Source organism: Lutjanus erythropterus, chromosome 4 (assembly GCF_056507025.1).
Source record: "Lutjanus erythropterus isolate fLutEry1 chromosome 4, fLutEry1.hap2, whole genome shotgun sequence".
Lineage (NCBI taxonomy): Eukaryota > Metazoa > Chordata > Actinopteri > Lutjaniformes > Lutjanidae > Lutjanus > Lutjanus erythropterus.
The window spans coordinates 37044805-37062510 of NC_139320.1; the positions used below are offsets into that span (position 1 = coordinate 37044805).

The 17706-nt window shown below is 39.9% G+C and overlaps 2 protein-coding genes across 2 annotated transcripts; both read right to left on the minus strand.

Moving 5' to 3' along the window:
- Positions 1–281: 281 nt before the first annotated feature.
- LOC146328916 (extracellular calcium-sensing receptor-like) lies at positions 282–6708 on the minus strand. Its single transcript, XM_084716717.1, has 13 exons — positions 6670–6708; positions 5675–5744; positions 4932–5217; positions 4401–4642; positions 4163–4254; positions 3616–3795; positions 3305–3493; positions 2702–3205; positions 2326–2535; positions 2087–2210; positions 1764–1957; positions 942–1223; positions 282–842 (listed from the first exon to the last, which is right to left on the minus strand). Exons 1-13 carry the CDS (start codon positions 6706–6708, stop codon positions 420–422), a joined length of 2835 nt encoding a protein of 944 aa, XP_084572843.1. The 3' UTR covers positions 282–419.
- Positions 6709–10433: 3725 nt separating this feature from the next.
- On the minus strand, positions 10434–14465 carry LOC146328917 (extracellular calcium-sensing receptor-like). Its single transcript, XM_084716718.1, has 10 exons — positions 14182–14465; positions 13598–13836; positions 13391–13482; positions 13087–13266; positions 12788–12976; positions 12127–12684; positions 11814–12023; positions 11382–11699; positions 10957–11238; positions 10434–10856 (listed from the first exon to the last, which is right to left on the minus strand). Exons 1-10 carry the CDS (start codon positions 14463–14465, stop codon positions 10434–10436), a joined length of 2775 nt encoding a protein of 924 aa, XP_084572844.1.
- Positions 14466–17706: the final 3241 nt, after the last annotated feature.

The following is a 17706-nucleotide window of genomic DNA, read 5'->3' on the forward strand; positions in this document are numbered from 1 at the left end:
CCTTGCACATTATTTTGTTATTATTTTGTGTCCAACTCAAAGACACAACCTTGAAGCTTATTTATGCTTATTGATAGTGTTATTTGTCTTATGCTGTACACTGAAGACATTGAGGAAAACTCGCCTTTATTTTTTTCAATTTTGATCAGTTGGAAAACTATACAAAAAGCATGTTCGTGTTTTTTTTCTTTTTCTTTTTTTTAAAGTTGTAACACAAGCAATTCAGTTCTCTGTATGAACAAACCTAATATTATGTTGTCAAAAACCTGATAGTAGCTGTAACAGATAGTAGCAGAAATGAATCACTCTGGCATTTTAGGCTATGTCTAAAAGATATATGATATATGAATTAAAGTGATGGTTTTAATTAATATCATAGTATTTTAATATGTCACAGCATGCATTGCTAATTTTCTCTGCTACCTGCCCATCAGGTGTTTCTTAGTGTTTTTCTCAGGCCTCAAAAGAATAATGAAACACTTTGGAGCAAAGATACAGAACAGTAAACCATAGCTAGAGGCCAGGATTGCAAAGATCTCTACAGCAACTGCATATTTTCCAGGAGAGCTAACATAAGCAGGGACAAAGGCCACCCAGACAGCACAGAATATCAGCATGCTGAAGGTGATCAGTTTGGCCTCATTGAAGTTGTCTGGGAGTTTCCGAGCAAGAAAGGCCAAGAGGAGGCAGGTGCAGGCCAGGAGACCAATGTAGCCCAGAACTAGAGAGAAGCCCACCACAGAGGCCATGGCACACTCCAGAGTGACCTGTAAACCCGGGATATCCAAATCAGCTTGGGGCACCGGGGGACTCAGCGATAGCCAAATAATACAGATGATAACCTTGATGAAAAATAATATTGCACAATGTCAGGTTAATGTATGTAAAATGCTGTGGTAAGTAATATTTTTGTTACTGAAAAGCATATGTGCATCTCTGACCTGTATACAGGTAAAGAGGCAGACACTTCCTCTCTGTTGTCCTGGACCAAACCACTTCATCAAGGCTCCGGCACCAGGCCGAGCTGAACGGAACGCTGCCAGAACAACTATGGTCTTGACTTGTAGGCAGGAGACACAAAGTACAAAGCTGATCCCAAAAGCTGCCTGCTGGAACCGACAAGACCAGACTGATGGACGACCAATGAAGACCAGTGAGCACAGGAAGCAGAGCTTCAGTGACACAAGAAGCAGGAAGCTCAGTTCTGAATTGTTGGCTCGTACCTTAAAATGAGGGGATTTAATTTGTGTTAAAAAGACAAGCACATTAACAAAATGGATTCTTATAAAGACTATGTTAAATAAATATTTCTTTTATATACAGTAAAACATAATTCCTTTTTGCCAGAGTAAATATAATACCAAACCAAAAATTTGTTGTAGAAAATGTACAATGCAGTCTATTTCATTTCTCTGGTTTCCACTGGTGGATTCAGAGGGAGAGAGGGTGGGTGACTGCCACCCTGGTCCCTCTGTGTTTAATAAAAAAAGCTGCAAAAGTGCCCTCTTAGTTGCTCCTATCAAAGATAAAACATGATAAGGTGCCCTCTAGGGTGTCCTTCTAGTAGACAAAACTTGATGTAGTGCCCTTAAGGTTGCCCCTGTAGTGGACAAAACATGATGAATTGCCCTCTAGGATGTACTTCCAGTGGAGCGACTTTCAGCAGGCTGGTTGGTCCCCCACCATGTACAGTTGGTGCCCTTTTTATTTTTTTTCACCCCTGACCCTCAAAAAGCCTAAGTCTGCCACTGCTGGGTTCTTACCATAGGTGTTTGACGGTAGCAAATAAATACCACAAACACAGCTGTTGTCACAGTGGCACCAGATGCAGCTGCTGTTGTCAGAGTAATACCCAAGGTTTCATTAAAGGAAAGGAAGTCCAACTGACGAGGGACGCATGCCGTTTGTTTAGGATTGGACCAGAATTCAGATGGGCAACGCTCACAGTGAAGGGAACCTGAAAGAGGAAGACACATAAAACAGGCAAATAGGACAAAGTTACATGGGAAAACTGTAGAGGAACTGAAAGCACTATACAAAGTCAGGACTGGATAAAATGTTTATATTTACATAGTAATTTCCTCACCAGTTTCATTGCTAATCTCCCCTTCAGCACATGGGATACAGTCAAAGCAGCAGATAGGTTCTCCTTTCCTGTTGGCCTTTCGGGTACCTGGGGGGCAGCTCTCACTGCACACTGAAACAGGCACCTAAACAAGTAAAATCATATTCTGTAGTACATAATGTCTTGTGAATCACAGTAAGTTTTGAATTCAATGAGCATTTTGGTATTAGCCTGAATCCAGATTCCTCCTTTTTAACCACCTGATTGGATCCTGTGCTCCACTGAATGGCAGACTCATTAAGGTTGAGGTCAAATCCGTCCACACGACCAATCAAAGCAAGTTTGAGCGACCCCTCAGGGGTGTTTTGCCAGTTGACAAGGTCGTACTTTGCCGGAGTGTCACCCCCTTGAAAATATAACAGCTCACCCTGCGGTGTGGTGAAATTCACTTTGTCCAAGTGCTGCAGCAGCTGAAAGCATCAAATGTTGAAATAATAAATGCTTTTCTTATAAGCAGATTAACAGTACTGCATTTATTTTACGTGTTACACACGACTTCCTAATGTCCCTAGAAATGTATAAACACAGGTTTTGATAGTCTCAAATTCATCTCATAATATGCATAATCACATATACCTCTATGGGTTTGATGTGTTTTGGAGAGGAGCAAGCAGAGCTGTTGTTTGTGGGAGATTTGTCTGTGTTGGAGCAGGACAGAAGGCTGTGAAGGGCGTGGGCTGCAGCATAAACAGCAAGGTAGACATTATATGTCACCCTTAGCTGAGAGGTGTCAGTAAAATGACTCTGCACTCTCTCCAGAGACTCTGTGCCGCTGCAGGGTGGTAGAGAAGCCTTTTGAACCATCCTGTTTGCAGGAGCTGGTGTTGAAGAGGCATTTGAAGAAAGTGGTATTGCCCCAGGACTACAACCAAATTCCTTTTCCCAGAATTCTTTTAAAAACTCATCATCAGGACGACGAGATGGGTTCAAACTCCTGATATAATTTTCAAATCCAGGTATAGGTGAACTTCGAATGGCCACACCAAGAACACCACTTGCCACTTTACGTGTGACAAGATCTTGGAGAAGATCATCACTGGTGCTCCAAGCCTCACTGGCCAGAAACTGTCTGTCAGTAACCTACAGTGAGAACAAGAAGACAAGATTGTGATCAATCATCTCTCTGTTATGTATTGTATTTATGATATTCCATCCACAAATATATATTAAATTGCTCACATTTATCTTGGCTAGCTGCAGGAACACTTCCCTCACATCAGTGTACCAGCTAAAGATCAGAATCACTCTCGCAGTCGAGGCCTGAATTGTGAGTGCTGCTCGTCTGGCATCACTTACAATTTTTTGCCTTTGAAGAGTCTCTACAAATGCCAGACACACTCCTTTCCCCTGAGTCGCCTCCTGAAATACCTGACATGTACAGGTGAAAGGATTAGATAAATGAAAAGTATTAAATCATGTATTTATGTTAATTTCTAACATAGCTGCTCTGCCATTTTTCCCGCAACAAATATAACAACAATTTAAAACACCTTTACTGCCACATGGCCATAATCATTGTTTGCTACCACTGCTCCAATCCAGGTCCAATTGAAGTGCATGGCAAGCTGGGCAATGGCCCGAGCTTGGTAAATGTCACTGGGCATAGTTCTGAAGAAGTTAGGAAATTGGCGCCTGTCACTTAGACAGGGGCAGCTCGCCGTGTAGCTTATCTAAAAGACAAAAAAACATACATACATAGATATTCTGGAATCACATAGTTCTGAAATTTTGAAATATCATACACATAATGATTGTTGTAATCTCATTTTCATCTAGGGTTTTGTTTTCTACTCCAAAAAGACTGTGCTGTAGTTTACAGGTGAGAAAATAGAAATGAGCCACCATTTGTGTATCAAAGTCCGTGCTACATACAAAAACCTATAAATGTTATGGTTTTATGTTGTGTGGACCAGAAAGTGAAAACCCAACTTTAAGATTATGAGGGGGGAAGTTTTTCATTCCAATTTTCATTTAAAGTGCTTTTGTGTTATATTCAACATAAACATGAATAAATCAGGGGATATTAATGGAACTCACTAATGGTATAGAGAGTGGTCCCAGGATTTTGCAGAGTATCTTGGCTGCTCTTGATGAGGAACCACCAATAATCAGAGGAACAGGCTGATCACCTGATGACGTTATTAGATAGAATTAAATCAAGACATGTTTTAAAGCAAAAAATATGCCTGGTTGTTTTTCAAAGACAATATGGCAGTGTTTAAGTTCTCATTTGTGAAGGATGTGCATCAGTTCCATGCAAAACATGATTTAGTACCTCTCCTTTCTTTGATTCCCCCTCCATACCCAGCAGAATAGTCTGGTGGGACTGCTGAATTACAGCTGGTGCCATCTCCTCCAACCAGTGATAGTGCTGCCTGCATAGCCCAAGGGTACAGAGCACAGCTATCACGAATATGATAGCCCAGCTTCACACCAGGTAGCAAAGTTGTGCTATGATTTATTTCCTCCAGCGCAAACACCATGGCATATATGTACTGTAAAGGAAGATTTTCCAAACTGAGACCACAGGAGAGAAGGAATGAGAAAAATATCAGTAAAAAGGCTGAAGTTATTGTACAGCTGTAATAATCTGGAAATATTATTGGCCATTTTTTTGTTATTGCTGGATAAGCAGCTCAAAACATAAACACATAAACATATTTCTAACAAGAAGATTAGTCTGTGAACATGAAGGAACTGGCAATAGTTCACTATCGATAGAACAGAAAAGATACAGCTAAAAATTCGTCCTCTATTTGATGAAGATATGCATACTAAGTATTCACAACAAATGACAATGCTTTACCCAGTGCAAGGTTTGTAGTGTGGCAGCTGAGTAAAGTCGTGGGCTGTAGCTGGAGGACTGTAATGAAGATTAAAGAGCCCACCAATAAATACATCTCCATCCTGGAACAGAACCTGGTTAATCGGTCTACCCCACCGAGAACAAGTCACTGTCTGAACCACCTGCAACCCCACCCTGAGCCCCAGCTGTCTGCCCACAAGCCCCACAAGGAGCAGGGATGCGGCTGTGGAGGGCCACAGAGTGAAGAGCCAAGAGAACCAAGACATGGATGGAGCTGCTCTGGACACTTTAAAAATGTACAGTATACTTAATTAGATAATTTCTCAAGGGCACAACCCACACAGATAAGAGGTCCAACAAAACATTTCCTGAAATCAAAAGGTCAAATTTGATTAAATGCCTCTTAATGCATCAAGAGACAGAAGATGTCCACCTGCCAAGCAAAATTATTTTAACGACAAAATGCATGTCATAACAGACGCAACTTGTAGTGACAACTGATGAAGTGTCTAAAGTACGACATACCACCTCCTCCTCCTCTGCCAAACATAGATGTTGTTCTGGATATTTATAAGAGCTGTAAAGCCCATGGTGGAATAATGGTAAACAGGATGACACTTGACACTTACTGGTGTATGATACAGAAAGTGTTTACCTGGAGGGCAGTGACCACAGATATCCCAACTGAGTTAGACTTTCATCTTAATAAATTAATCCACGGTGACTCAAAAAAAAGACTTCACCTCTCACCAGGCCCCCCTTTTTTGCTGCATAGCCACACTGTTGTTTCAGTAGAGGTTTGTTATAGAGACCCTTTTGGAAATGTTTTTAAAAGGAAATTTAAATTTGGAAATAGTTGTATAGTAGTATTCAAATAAGGAAAGGAAAAAAGAAAATGTGTTATAGGGCTTATATATTACAAGAAATAGATCATGAACTGAGCAACAGACATAAAGTAGTAGCAGTAGTCCAAATATTTTTTTTTTCTTTTTTCTCCCACTTACATCTAGTGGGGAACCTATCCATAAAGATAGCTATGGTTAGTGTGTCCAGGCTTGGATTTATCAAACCAACAGCAACATCTCTGAGACCTCACTGTGGACGTTTTCCGTGAGACATTGTTTCAGCAGAAAGTAGTTTGAACAAGAAGAGGTCACTCAGGAGAGTGCAGATCTCTGCCAGGCAGCCTGAAAAGAATTCAGATGTATCACCAACATTTTAATTAATAACTGTGATTTAATTACATGTTTTGGGTCAGTAATTGTAATGGATAGCATTTTTTTGTAATTTAATTACATGTAACTAGTTAAATATATGTCATTCCTCTCCAGCAGTGTGAGTATCAACAGACATGAGGTCACAATTATTTTGACCTTTGACCTTTGACAACCAAAATCTAATCAGTTCACCCTTCAGTTTATCAATCCAACTTGTCATTTGTGCTAAGTTTGAAGAATTACCCTCAAGGTGTTCTTGAAATGTTGTGTCCACAAGTATGGGATTACTGAAAAACATAATGCCCACAGGCCACAGCTGTCTTCGGTGTGGAGGCAGAAAAAAAAGTTTTTCAGGGTTTGTCAAAAACTGAATCACAGAGGTCCTTCAGCAAACAGTCATCAATGTCCATAAAAAAAAACCTTAGGCCTTGCGCTACTGATCAAGTAAATAGGGTCCTAAGTCTCTGCATGTCAAGTTTGTAACTGATTTTCACCTGCTTTTTAGTCTGTCCCTCTGTTACCCCATACTGGACTTTGCAGTCAGCTGAGTCAACAGCCATGGTAGTTAGGGAGCATTATCTAATTTTACCGTTGCTGTCTTTTTTACAAAGAAAAGCAACATTCATCCATTCTGTGGTAAATGTGAACAACTGGCCAACAACCCATCTACAGTTCTGCACTGCTTTTAGACTTACTGAATCTGATACTGTCAGTTTTGAGCCACTGACAGCCACCTAGGCACCATAACATGGCTAACAGAGCTAAGGGCTACTTAAGAAGTTATGTATTATTCGAGTGACAAGGGAAGACCCTCTAAAAAACATTAATCCATGTGGCAATTTTTTTCAGTAATAACCTTGCATGTGTAAATGATGGGTTTGTTTTGATGGCCCAAAATTTGCTGCTATTTGTAAGCTGCTAGTTTTGGTTAGTCTGCTGTTAGCGTTTTCAGCCACTGTGTCCAAAAAGGACAATGAAAATACAAAAAAAACCCAATGTCACTGATAATGCATTAGTAAAAAACAGCATTATCTAGTGGGATTATGTGAAAAGCAGTCACATTTCCTTACCTCATAATTTCGGTCTGATTATCCTGTGACACTGGCATGTGCATATTCAGTGTATATGATGTGTATATGTGTATGATATGCATGTTCAGGTGTGTTAGTATGTACAGAGATTAATCCTGAAGTGGTGTTAAAACACCCATCTAGATGGAGATTGTTTTCATTTTAAATCAGTGTTGTAATGGTGCCTATATAAACCTAACCATGGGCTTCAGATGGCTTAACAAACAGATTAAACACCATGGGCCTAATTTGTAAAACTATGCGTAGGATTCACCTTAAAAGATGGCATATGGATGAAACACAGAAATTGCTTATGCACAAAAATATTCAGATTTATTAAACAGGGCATAGGTATGTCCTACAACATACGTCCTTACGTCCTTACCTTTTCTGTAAGGATGACAGCAAACAGTTTTCCTTTATAAATCACAATCAACTTGAAATGTGGCTCACTTTTTGCAGACGTCATGTAACGCTCATGTAACGCTCATGATTGCCTATCGTCAGTGAAATGCCCCAAATTAATATTCATTCAAACTGACTACGTGAAGATGATCGTGGCAAACGCAGAGGGAAAGGCTAAAAAAGGACTGTTTCACAGAATGAAATCAGCATTTTTGTTGCTGAGGTTGAGACAAGGGAAATAAGTTGTTTGGTGGACGTACTGTGGACATTACTGATGCCAAAAAGGTGTCAAGAGTGGCAGCATGTGGCGGACGCTGTGAATGCTGCTGCCTCACAAACTCGGACACTCACTGAGATTAATTCAAAAAGAAGTGGTTCGACAAAAATGTATAAACCAGAAAGCTCAGAGCCACAGGGCGTGTGAGTGTGTTTATTTGTGCCACGGGTAGCAGAAAGACACCTCACTCTTTTGATGAGAAACTGATTATCAGGGAATCCAACATGAGTGGAGGAGTGTTTGAGATGGAGGAGGGCATGGAGTGTGTTCCAGCAGGTCAGAGGAGCTGCAGCTGTGCAACCTGTGCCTCCACTACTACTTCGGCTGCGCATCTTTACCTCCAACAGCAACTGTGTCCTGATAAAAACAATCACCTCCACACATTTAAAGAGACAAAATGAACTGAAATCCATAAAAAAATGTATGGATTACACAACACAATATGTGACATGTCGGAACATGCAAGTATTATTTACTGATTACAGAACAAATTAAATTGTTTTCTGTCTTATAATATATATCTGTTTGTATTTATGATCCTAAATTGTATTTTCCTGTATGAGTTCACTCCAGATAATATCAATCAAACATGTTTGTTTATTCATTGTAAGATTGGGTGATCGATTTCACCGTATATCAATTTTACACTCTTTATTGTCTTTCATCCTTCTGCCATCAGAGTTGCAGTTTGTTCTTTCTCCAGATTATGTGCGTACGCATGGGTCACTTACACAAGGTCACACAAGTTTATTTTTTATAAAGCCTAACTTTTGCTTAGAAAGTGGCCTACGCTTTCTTTTGTGCGTATACAAGGTGTAGAAATGAGGCCCCAGACCTCCAAATCAGGATACAATGGTACTGAAAAATAATTTAACTGTATGGCAAGAAATTGGCAAAATCATGCCAGACATTAATGCTACATGCCTGATAAATTAATTTTAAAAAAATGAACATTAGGGCCTCGGCCAGCATATAGGGATGCAAAGTAAGGACGACAGCAAACTCCCAGCAAACAACAACAATGCCTGGAAAGTCTGGAAAAGAAACTAAATGAGCTTGTTTTTGCTGTTTTTGTGCCCATCATATAAAATGTGTGTCTTGTGCTTATGCTGTACAAAATGAGGCGAGGAAGATGTGAACCAGTGTCCAGATCCAGTGTCAACCAGGAATGATTTATTGATTGTCTTCAGAGTGGATATTAATCTTGCACACAAAGCATGCAAGTAAGCGTGTGAACAGCGCCGCTCTGTTGTATGTGTAGGCTTACAGTAAGAAGCAACTAAACTTGAGGATCATCAACATGTTTCAAGAGGACAATCATTGGACTCAACAGAATAACTTGTTTTCACTTACAGTGCAAATCGAGGGTTTCCATGCAGTGAATTTACAAAATGAAAATGAGTTAGGGAAGCAAGTCTGACTTTGCTCAATCTCATTGAGCTTGGGAGGGCTGGTCCAAAAGGGAGAAAGCTCAGCTCATCTCAAAGGACAAGTTACATCATGACTCATTCAGGGGTTAACCAGGGAGGCACTGAAGAGCCGCAGGTGTGCAACTCCTCACATTCATCATTGTTCATTTTACAAGCAATTACATCCCATTAGAGAGGTGGCACAAAGGGGAAAAGGCGGTTGTGTGGATGGTTGTTGTTGCTGTTTTTCATGGTCTTGCAGATAATAGCTAGCACCCTGCCATCATTTTGGAAAAAAAAATATCTACAGCAGATTAATTATATTGTGGCTCCTGTGTGTAATTCAACTTTTGGAACATCTTTACTGTATATTATTGTGAGAGAAAAAACTTAAATTAACAGTAGTGAATGAGCAAGATTTTTCACAGCTGTACAAAGTAATTGCAGATGTACAACTGCATGCTGAACAAGTAATACCCCACTTTGAGAAATGAGGAAAGAGGCATCAGAGCATCATTCAATGGTTTAACCATCTAATGGACATTTAGTATATTAACTACAGTTAAAATAATGGGTAGCAGATGTTGATATTTCTCTAAAATATATGATTTTAATAGCTGTTGGATTTAAATTTAACTAACTTGAATTAAAGCAATAAATAAGTAACATTTTTACTGGGCAGCATTTAACTTAAAATTGTATTTTTCTTTAAAGATAGATGAATAATGTTAGCCTACCATTTATGTGATTTCTAAGAACAGAAATACCATTAGCAGTTCAATTACCAAAAAAGCCATAATTGTGTATGGATACAAGACATTTGTTATAATGATACAGCTAAGCATATTAACAATTAAACGTAATTTAGATAAAAGGAACTGGCATAACACATACTCATAATCACAGATATGATAGCAGGCCTGGGCAAGTGAGGGAGCCACCAGAAAAATATGATGAAGAGTGCAGTGCTCAAATTAATGCCCAGAAAACCTATCTGGTCATCAGGTGTTTAAGTAGAGTTGGACACGCTCTGAATGTCCATGTACCGTGCACCTTAGACCCTGTGCTACAGATTGTCGAAATAGGGCCTGAAGACTCCTTGCTGAAATTAAAGCCAGAAAAATCTATCTCGCCATCAGATGTTTCTTGGTGTTCTTCTCGGGCCTCAAAAGAATGATAAAACATTTGGGGGCAAAAATGCAGAGCAGTAAACCATAGCTAGAGGCCAGGATTGCAAATATCTCTACAGCAACAACATACTTTCCACGAGAGCTAACATAAGCAGGGACAAAGGCCACCCAGACAGCACAGAATATCAGCATGCTGAAGGTGATCAGTTTGGCCTCATTGAAGTTGTCTGGGAGTTTCCGAGCAAGAAAGGCCAAGAGGAGGCAGGTGCAGGCCAGCAGACCAATGTAGCCCAGAACAAGAAAGAAGCCCACCACAGAGTCCATGGCACACTCCAGAGTGACCTTTGACCCTTGGGAACTCAGATCAGGTTGAGGCACTGGTGGGCTGAGGGACAGCCATATGGCACAGATGATTACCTGAATGAGAGGTTAACACCTTGCAATGTTAATATTTAATATCAAGAATACTTGCACATAAAATCCTGTCATAATTTATTCAATTAAACAATATTCATACCTGTATACAGGTAAAGAGGCAGACACTTCCTCTCTGTTGGCCTGGACCAAACCACTTCATCAAGGTTTCAGCACCAGGCCGAGCTGAACGGAAAACTGCAAGAACTACCAGGGTTTTGACCAGGAGGCAGGAGACACAAAGTACAAAGCTGATCCCAAAAGCTGCCTGCTGAAACCGACAAGACCAGACTGATGGACGACCAATGAAGACCAGTGAGCACAGGAAGCAGAGCTTCAGTGACAGAAGAAGCAGGAAGCTCAGTTCTGAATTGTTGGCTCGCACCTGGAGGGAATCAGACGGGGAAAGATGTGTTTAAATAATACAATTTTGTTTTGTTTTGTTTTTTTTTTCTGGTCAAACTAAAAAAAGAATTAAATGTCAAATGCATGCAACAAACTCTCTATTATATTACTTTGGGTTCTTACCATAGGTGTTTGACGGTAATAAATAAACACCACTGACACAGCTGTTGTTACCACTGCACCAGAGGCAGCAGCTGCAGTCAGAGTGATGCCCAAGGTTTCATTAAAAGAAAGGAAATCCATTTGACGAGGGATGCAGGCAGTTTGTTCAACATTTGACCAGAATTCAGCTGGACAACGCTCACAGTGAAGGGAACCGGTTGTATTGCTAATCTCCCCTTCAGCACATGGGATACAGTCAAAGCAGCAGATAGGTTCTCCTTTCTTGTTGGCTTTTCTGGTACCTGGGGGGCAGCTCTCACTGCACACTGAAACAGGCACCTAAACATTAAGCCAGTTAATATTGTCATTTACATAATCTTGTAATTTGGCCAAGACATTCATTTCAACACATTATTTGTTAGTAGTCTCATTATAGTATTTTGATCTGATCACCTGATTGGATCCTGTGCTCCACTGAATATCAGACTCATTAAGGTGGAGGTCAAATCCGTCCACACGACCAATCAAAACAAGTTTGAGTGGACCCTCAGGGGTTTTCTGCCAGTTGACAAGGTCATACTTTGCTGGAATGTCAGCACCTTGGAAATAAAACATTTCCCCTTGTGGTGTGGTGATGTTCACTTTGTTCAAGTGCTGCAACAGCTGAAAGCATCAAATCTTGAAAAGTCAGTATATAGACAATACATTTACAATATTCACGTCAAGAACTATATTTGCAGATGAGATGACAGTGATAAACGTGTACCTCAATGGGCTTGATGTGTTTTGGAGAGGAGCAAGTGGAGCTGTTGTTTCCAGCAGGGTTGTCTGTGTTGGAGCAGGACAGAAGGCTGTGAAGGGCGTGGGCTGCAGCATAAACAGCAAGATAGACATTATATGCCACTCTTAGCTGAGAGGTGTCAGTAAAGGGATGCTGCACTCCCTCCAGAGACTCTGTCCCTTTGCAGGGTGGTAAAGAAGGTTTCTGAAGGGACCCTTTGACAGGAGATGGAGCAGAAACATTTGAGGGATGGTCAGACTTTCTTTTGGGTGGGGGAGAGAAATATGAAGAGAGAGGTGTTGTATGTGATTGTTTAATTTCAGGTCTGCATCCAAACTCCTTTTTCCAGAGATCTTGTAAGAATTCATCATCAGGACGATGAACTGGTCGCAAACTTCTGAGATAATTTTCAAATCCAGATATTGTTGAACTTCGAATGGCCACACCAAGAACACCATTTGCCACTTTAGAGATGGAGGGATCTTGGAGAAGATCATCACTGGTGCTCCAAGCCTCACTGGCCAGAAACTGTCTGTCAGTAACCTACAGAGAGGGGGAACAGATATGAGGGGACAACATGAAAAACAGTAATTTCTTCCCACAAAATATATATTAATGTGTACACATTTCCATGCCAGTTTCTCACATTTATCTTGGCCAGTTCCAGAAATAATTTCTTTACATCAGTATACCAGCAAAAGATCAGAATCACTCGCGCAGTTGAAGCTTGAATTGTCAGTGCTGCACGTCTGGCATCACGCACAATAGTTTCTCTGCGGACTGTTTCTATGAATTCCAAACACACTCCTTTACCCTGAATCTCCTCCTGAAATACCTGAAATATGGAGGTCAAAATAACAAATGTGATCATACATGTGATTTGAACTATATATGAAGGAGATTTTTCAGAGACTCAATTTACAGTATAATACCAAAAACATACACCTGTATGGCCAGTTGACCGTAATCACTGTTTTCTATCACTGCTCCCATCCATGTCCAGTGAAAGCGTATGGCCAGTCGTGCCATGGCCCGGGCTTGGTAAATATCACTGGGGATTGTTCTGAAGAAGTTAGGAAACTTTGTCCTGTCACTTAGACAGGGACAGCTTGCCAAGTAGCTGATCTGAGGGAAATACATTATATACGTTATCATTTTGAAACGGCTCTCATAGCATTAATACCATTTCAGTTTGACTAAACTGTTTTAAAAAAAACAGAGGTAAATTTCCTAATATAATGGAGCTCACAATTGGGACAGAGAGAGGCCCCAGGATCCTGGACATCATTATGCCTGTTGTAGACGCAGAGGCAGCAATGAGCAGAGGAACAGGCTGACCACCTGCTGAGAGCATTAGACCTGTAATTACACAACTGCAATTTTCTTGTACTGTAATCATAGAAATTGTTTTCATGGACATAGCAAACATTAACTATTAAATTATATCAGGTCATACCTTCTGTCTCCTCAGGTTGTTCATAAACTATAGAACGAGGTGTAGAGTCCGTCAATTTGCAGGTGTGTGTGTCTCCCCCGACCAGTGACAGTGAAACTTGCAGAGCCCACGGATACAGGCCGCAGGTATCAAGTATACGGTAGCCCAGCTTCACTCCTGGCAGCAGGGTGCTGTTACGATTGATTTCCTCCACCGCAAACACCATTGCATTTGTATATTTTAAAGGCTCTGGACCAAAACTGAGACAACATTAAAGAAAGGAATAGAATAACATTAATAATTTCAATCAGTGAAAGATAAAAAACAATCATCATGGAGATGGTTAAAAACTAATTTCCAAAAATTTAAATGTAAATATAAATGTATTAAAACAGAATCTACTGACATGAATCTACTATAATTAAAATGAGCTAATCTCAGATGTGACTTTAACATTGTTTTTAGTAAGAGACCTATTATAAAACATTGAGAACAATAACCTTTGCATAGTTTTCCAACTCAATAACTGAAAAAAACATAAACAACACAAACAAATGATAAGCAGCCAGTGTGCTAATATTATACATGTTGTGATTAAGTTTTACCCAGTGCACGGTTCATAATATGGCAGCTTGGTGAAGCTCTGTTCCACAGCTGAAGGTATGTAATGCAGGTTAAAAAGTCCACCAATAATCACATCTCCATCCTGGTAGAGGCTCTTGTTGCTCGGTGCACCCCAGCGGGTGCACACTATCCCCTGAACCACCTCCAGCCCCATCTGTCTGCCCACTGCACTGAGAAGCAGCAGGGAGAGGACTGAGGAGAGCCACCGAGTGATGAGCCAGAGGAACCAAGACATGGATGAAGCTGTTCTGGACACATTATACATTATGTGAATGTCAGAATGAGAAGTGTAATAAATTCAGGTTGAGTAAAACACCATTTACATTAAACCTGCTTAATCAAGACTGACAGTGGAGATTTCATTCAGAAAAAATAGTAAAGTACCTCATAAACACTGTTCAACAGTTCCTGTTTCCCAAAACAAAATTCAACATGTCTAAATGTAACATCATAGGTTCATGTCAGTTACTGGTTATAGAAATACATTACTTTCTTAAAACCTCTTATCACAAGACAAATCATCAACTCTTGAAAATGACATCCTGACTAATACATAACCCCATCCCTCTCTGTACAAGTGAACTGTCGATGTGAGTATTTGTATCAGGTGTGAAGCGTGTTGGAAGGAAGTCTACCTGTCGACACAAGCAGCAAACAACACAAAATTATTACTCTCTAGAGTGATGACGAAAAAACGATCGAGTGCCAGCAAGTGATTAGCTTGCATGAAGTCGGGATGGCAAAAAGCCTCCAGGCCACATAAGTTCTGAATAAACGCACCTGTCAATGTGTAGATAACAAGCACCCTCATTTTCTCTGTGGGGACACTTTTCAATATAGCATACTTTTGAGCTGGTTCTGGAAAGTGAAAAAATGATATCATATTATTTCTTGCACCACTAATTGGCTATGGCCAGTTATGCTGATGAAACTCTGTGATAAGGAGGGTTATTTGAACAAGTACAGCTAGATCAGCCACTCAGAAAAGATAGTTAGGTCAAGTCCCATCTCTTGCTCAACTTGACTGAAAGGTCACGATGCACGACTTGATTGATTGATCACGATTCAACTGTGTGATCAGCTGTGTGTGTGAGATGGAGAGGAGATGTGCTTCTGTGACGGCAACCAGAGCAAAGAAAATGAGAAGGGTCTGGCTGCAGAGCTCTGGACTGGGGCCCGCCTCTGCTGCTTGACTCTTTCTAGTTCTGAGGTTGGAAGTGGAAGTGAAGTCTGGATTAGTGTACGCTCATAGACAGTAGAAGAACAAGTAATTCTACAGTAGTGTGTACAATAAATGAGACGAGGCCAAGACTGATGATAGCACGCCTCGTTTCAGTTCAGCAATGACACCAAGGTAAAAATGCAATCTTATTTTGATATAACTGCAACTTATAAAGTTAGGTAACAAAATGTTAAGCAGCTTTTAGCTATGCTGATTCATGGTTCATGAATTATTATGAAGTCATTCAAGCATCCTAGGGCTTAGCCATTTAGTCATACCTCAGCAAGAAGTGCACTGTCCCCTTCTTCAACACTTCCTTATAAAAATGATCGAGACTGAGGCAGGTAATGCCTTTAGAGTCGCCGTCAATCATTATGAAAGTAAGATAAGATTATAGATGCACAACATTGAATATAGTTGGCAGTGGTTATTTGTATGTGCTACATCTGAAGTTTAAAAAGCTGTCACAAGAATCTGTAAATTATTGCAAATAGTCATTGTATCTGTTGTTATTTTGTGTCTTAACCAGGCATTATTTGCACCTCAACCAGGAGATAATGACATTTTAAACAGGTGTTGTGTCTCTGAACCATGAGTTATTTGAGTTCTAATGCAAGTCTCACAATATAAAAGTAATGTTACTTGATTATTTCCATTATTTTTGGATTACCTCAGTACCCATATGGTCAAATTGTTTATCCTAATGTGTGTTCCACTTTTCTGATTTAAAGACAAAATAATGTTGAAATTTCCACTCAATGAAAACATTTTTTGACAAGCACACATGGTATTAAATTGGTAACTGTAAAATTAGCTGCTTTCACCCAGACCAGAGTTGTGTTATTAGACTCGAGCAGGGTTATGATGCGTGTGCACTATAATATATAATTTATTTTAAAACATTTTAAAATTGCAATCCTGCTAAATAATCCCATATGTTGAAAATTGGGAACACCACCAATTTCCATGCCAGTTGCTCACATTTATTTTTGCCAGTTGCAAAGATAATTCCTTTGCATCAGTAATACCAGCAAAAGATCAGAATCACTCGCACATTTGAAGCCTGAGTTGTCAGTGATGAACATCTGGCATCATTGACAGCAGTTTCTCTGTGGAAAGTCTCTCTGAATTCCAAGCACACCCCTTTACCCTTAAATATGGAGGTCAAAACAACAAATGTATTCATGCATGAACACATATGTGATCAAGATACACGAGAAGCTCTTTTGAGTGACAAACATACACCTGTATGGCCAGTTGATCGTAATCACCGTTTTCTACCACTGCTCCCATCCATGTCCAGCAAAAGAATATAGCAATACTGCTAAATAATCCTCATTTTTGCTAAATGTAACTGTAATCTACTTACATTTTTTTGTATTTTGTATTCTGTAATGGAATACAGTTACCTGTTTTTGTATCCCGATAATATAATCCTGTTACATGTAATCTGTTACTCTGCATATGTAATTTATTATGTAAGGAGGTGTGATTTAGATATCAGTAAGGCCTCGTCTGCATCTAAACTGGGTGTTAATTATGCCATGAAAGGCTTTAATTGCATCTCAACCAGGCATTATTTGTGTCAGCTGATTTAAAGCAAAGGCATTATTTGTATCTCAAACAGGTGTTACTTGCACTTCAACAAGGTGCAAGTTGCGTCTCAACCAGGTGTCATTTGCATCGGAAAGGAGGGGTTAATTGTGTCAGAATAAGTTATTTTGACCTCAACCAGGCATTACTTGCATCTCAAAATTGCATCTTAACCAGGCGTTATTTGTTCCTAAACCAGGCACCAGGCAAACAGTCAGTTTTGTGTCTTGTTTCAGTTTTACTTCAAAACTGACACAAGCATTAGCAGGAGCCTTTACACAAGAGCTGTATCAGGTTCCCCCTGTACTGATGATGGTGAGGTAAAGGCCACATGTAACACAAGTAAGCAAAAAACTCATCCCGACACATATCTGCCTCCCTGATGAGAATAGCTGTTGAATGGGTGTTTAAGTGACTAGCATGAATGCATTGTACCTCCACCAGTCCCATTAAAGTCATCTAAAAGAGATCTGCACTCAGTTACAGTTTTGGAGGTACAGAATTTGGAAGACTTGGATGTTTACTAGGCAGGGAAAATAGAGGGTGGGAAATAAATTTCATGTTTAATCTTAATAACGTTTCTTTGGCTCAGTTTAAAGAGTTCACAAATAATTTGCATTTGGAAAGAAATTTTAGACTACAGAATACATTATCTTGCACTGCAATAAGATTAGGGAGTTGCACAAGATAA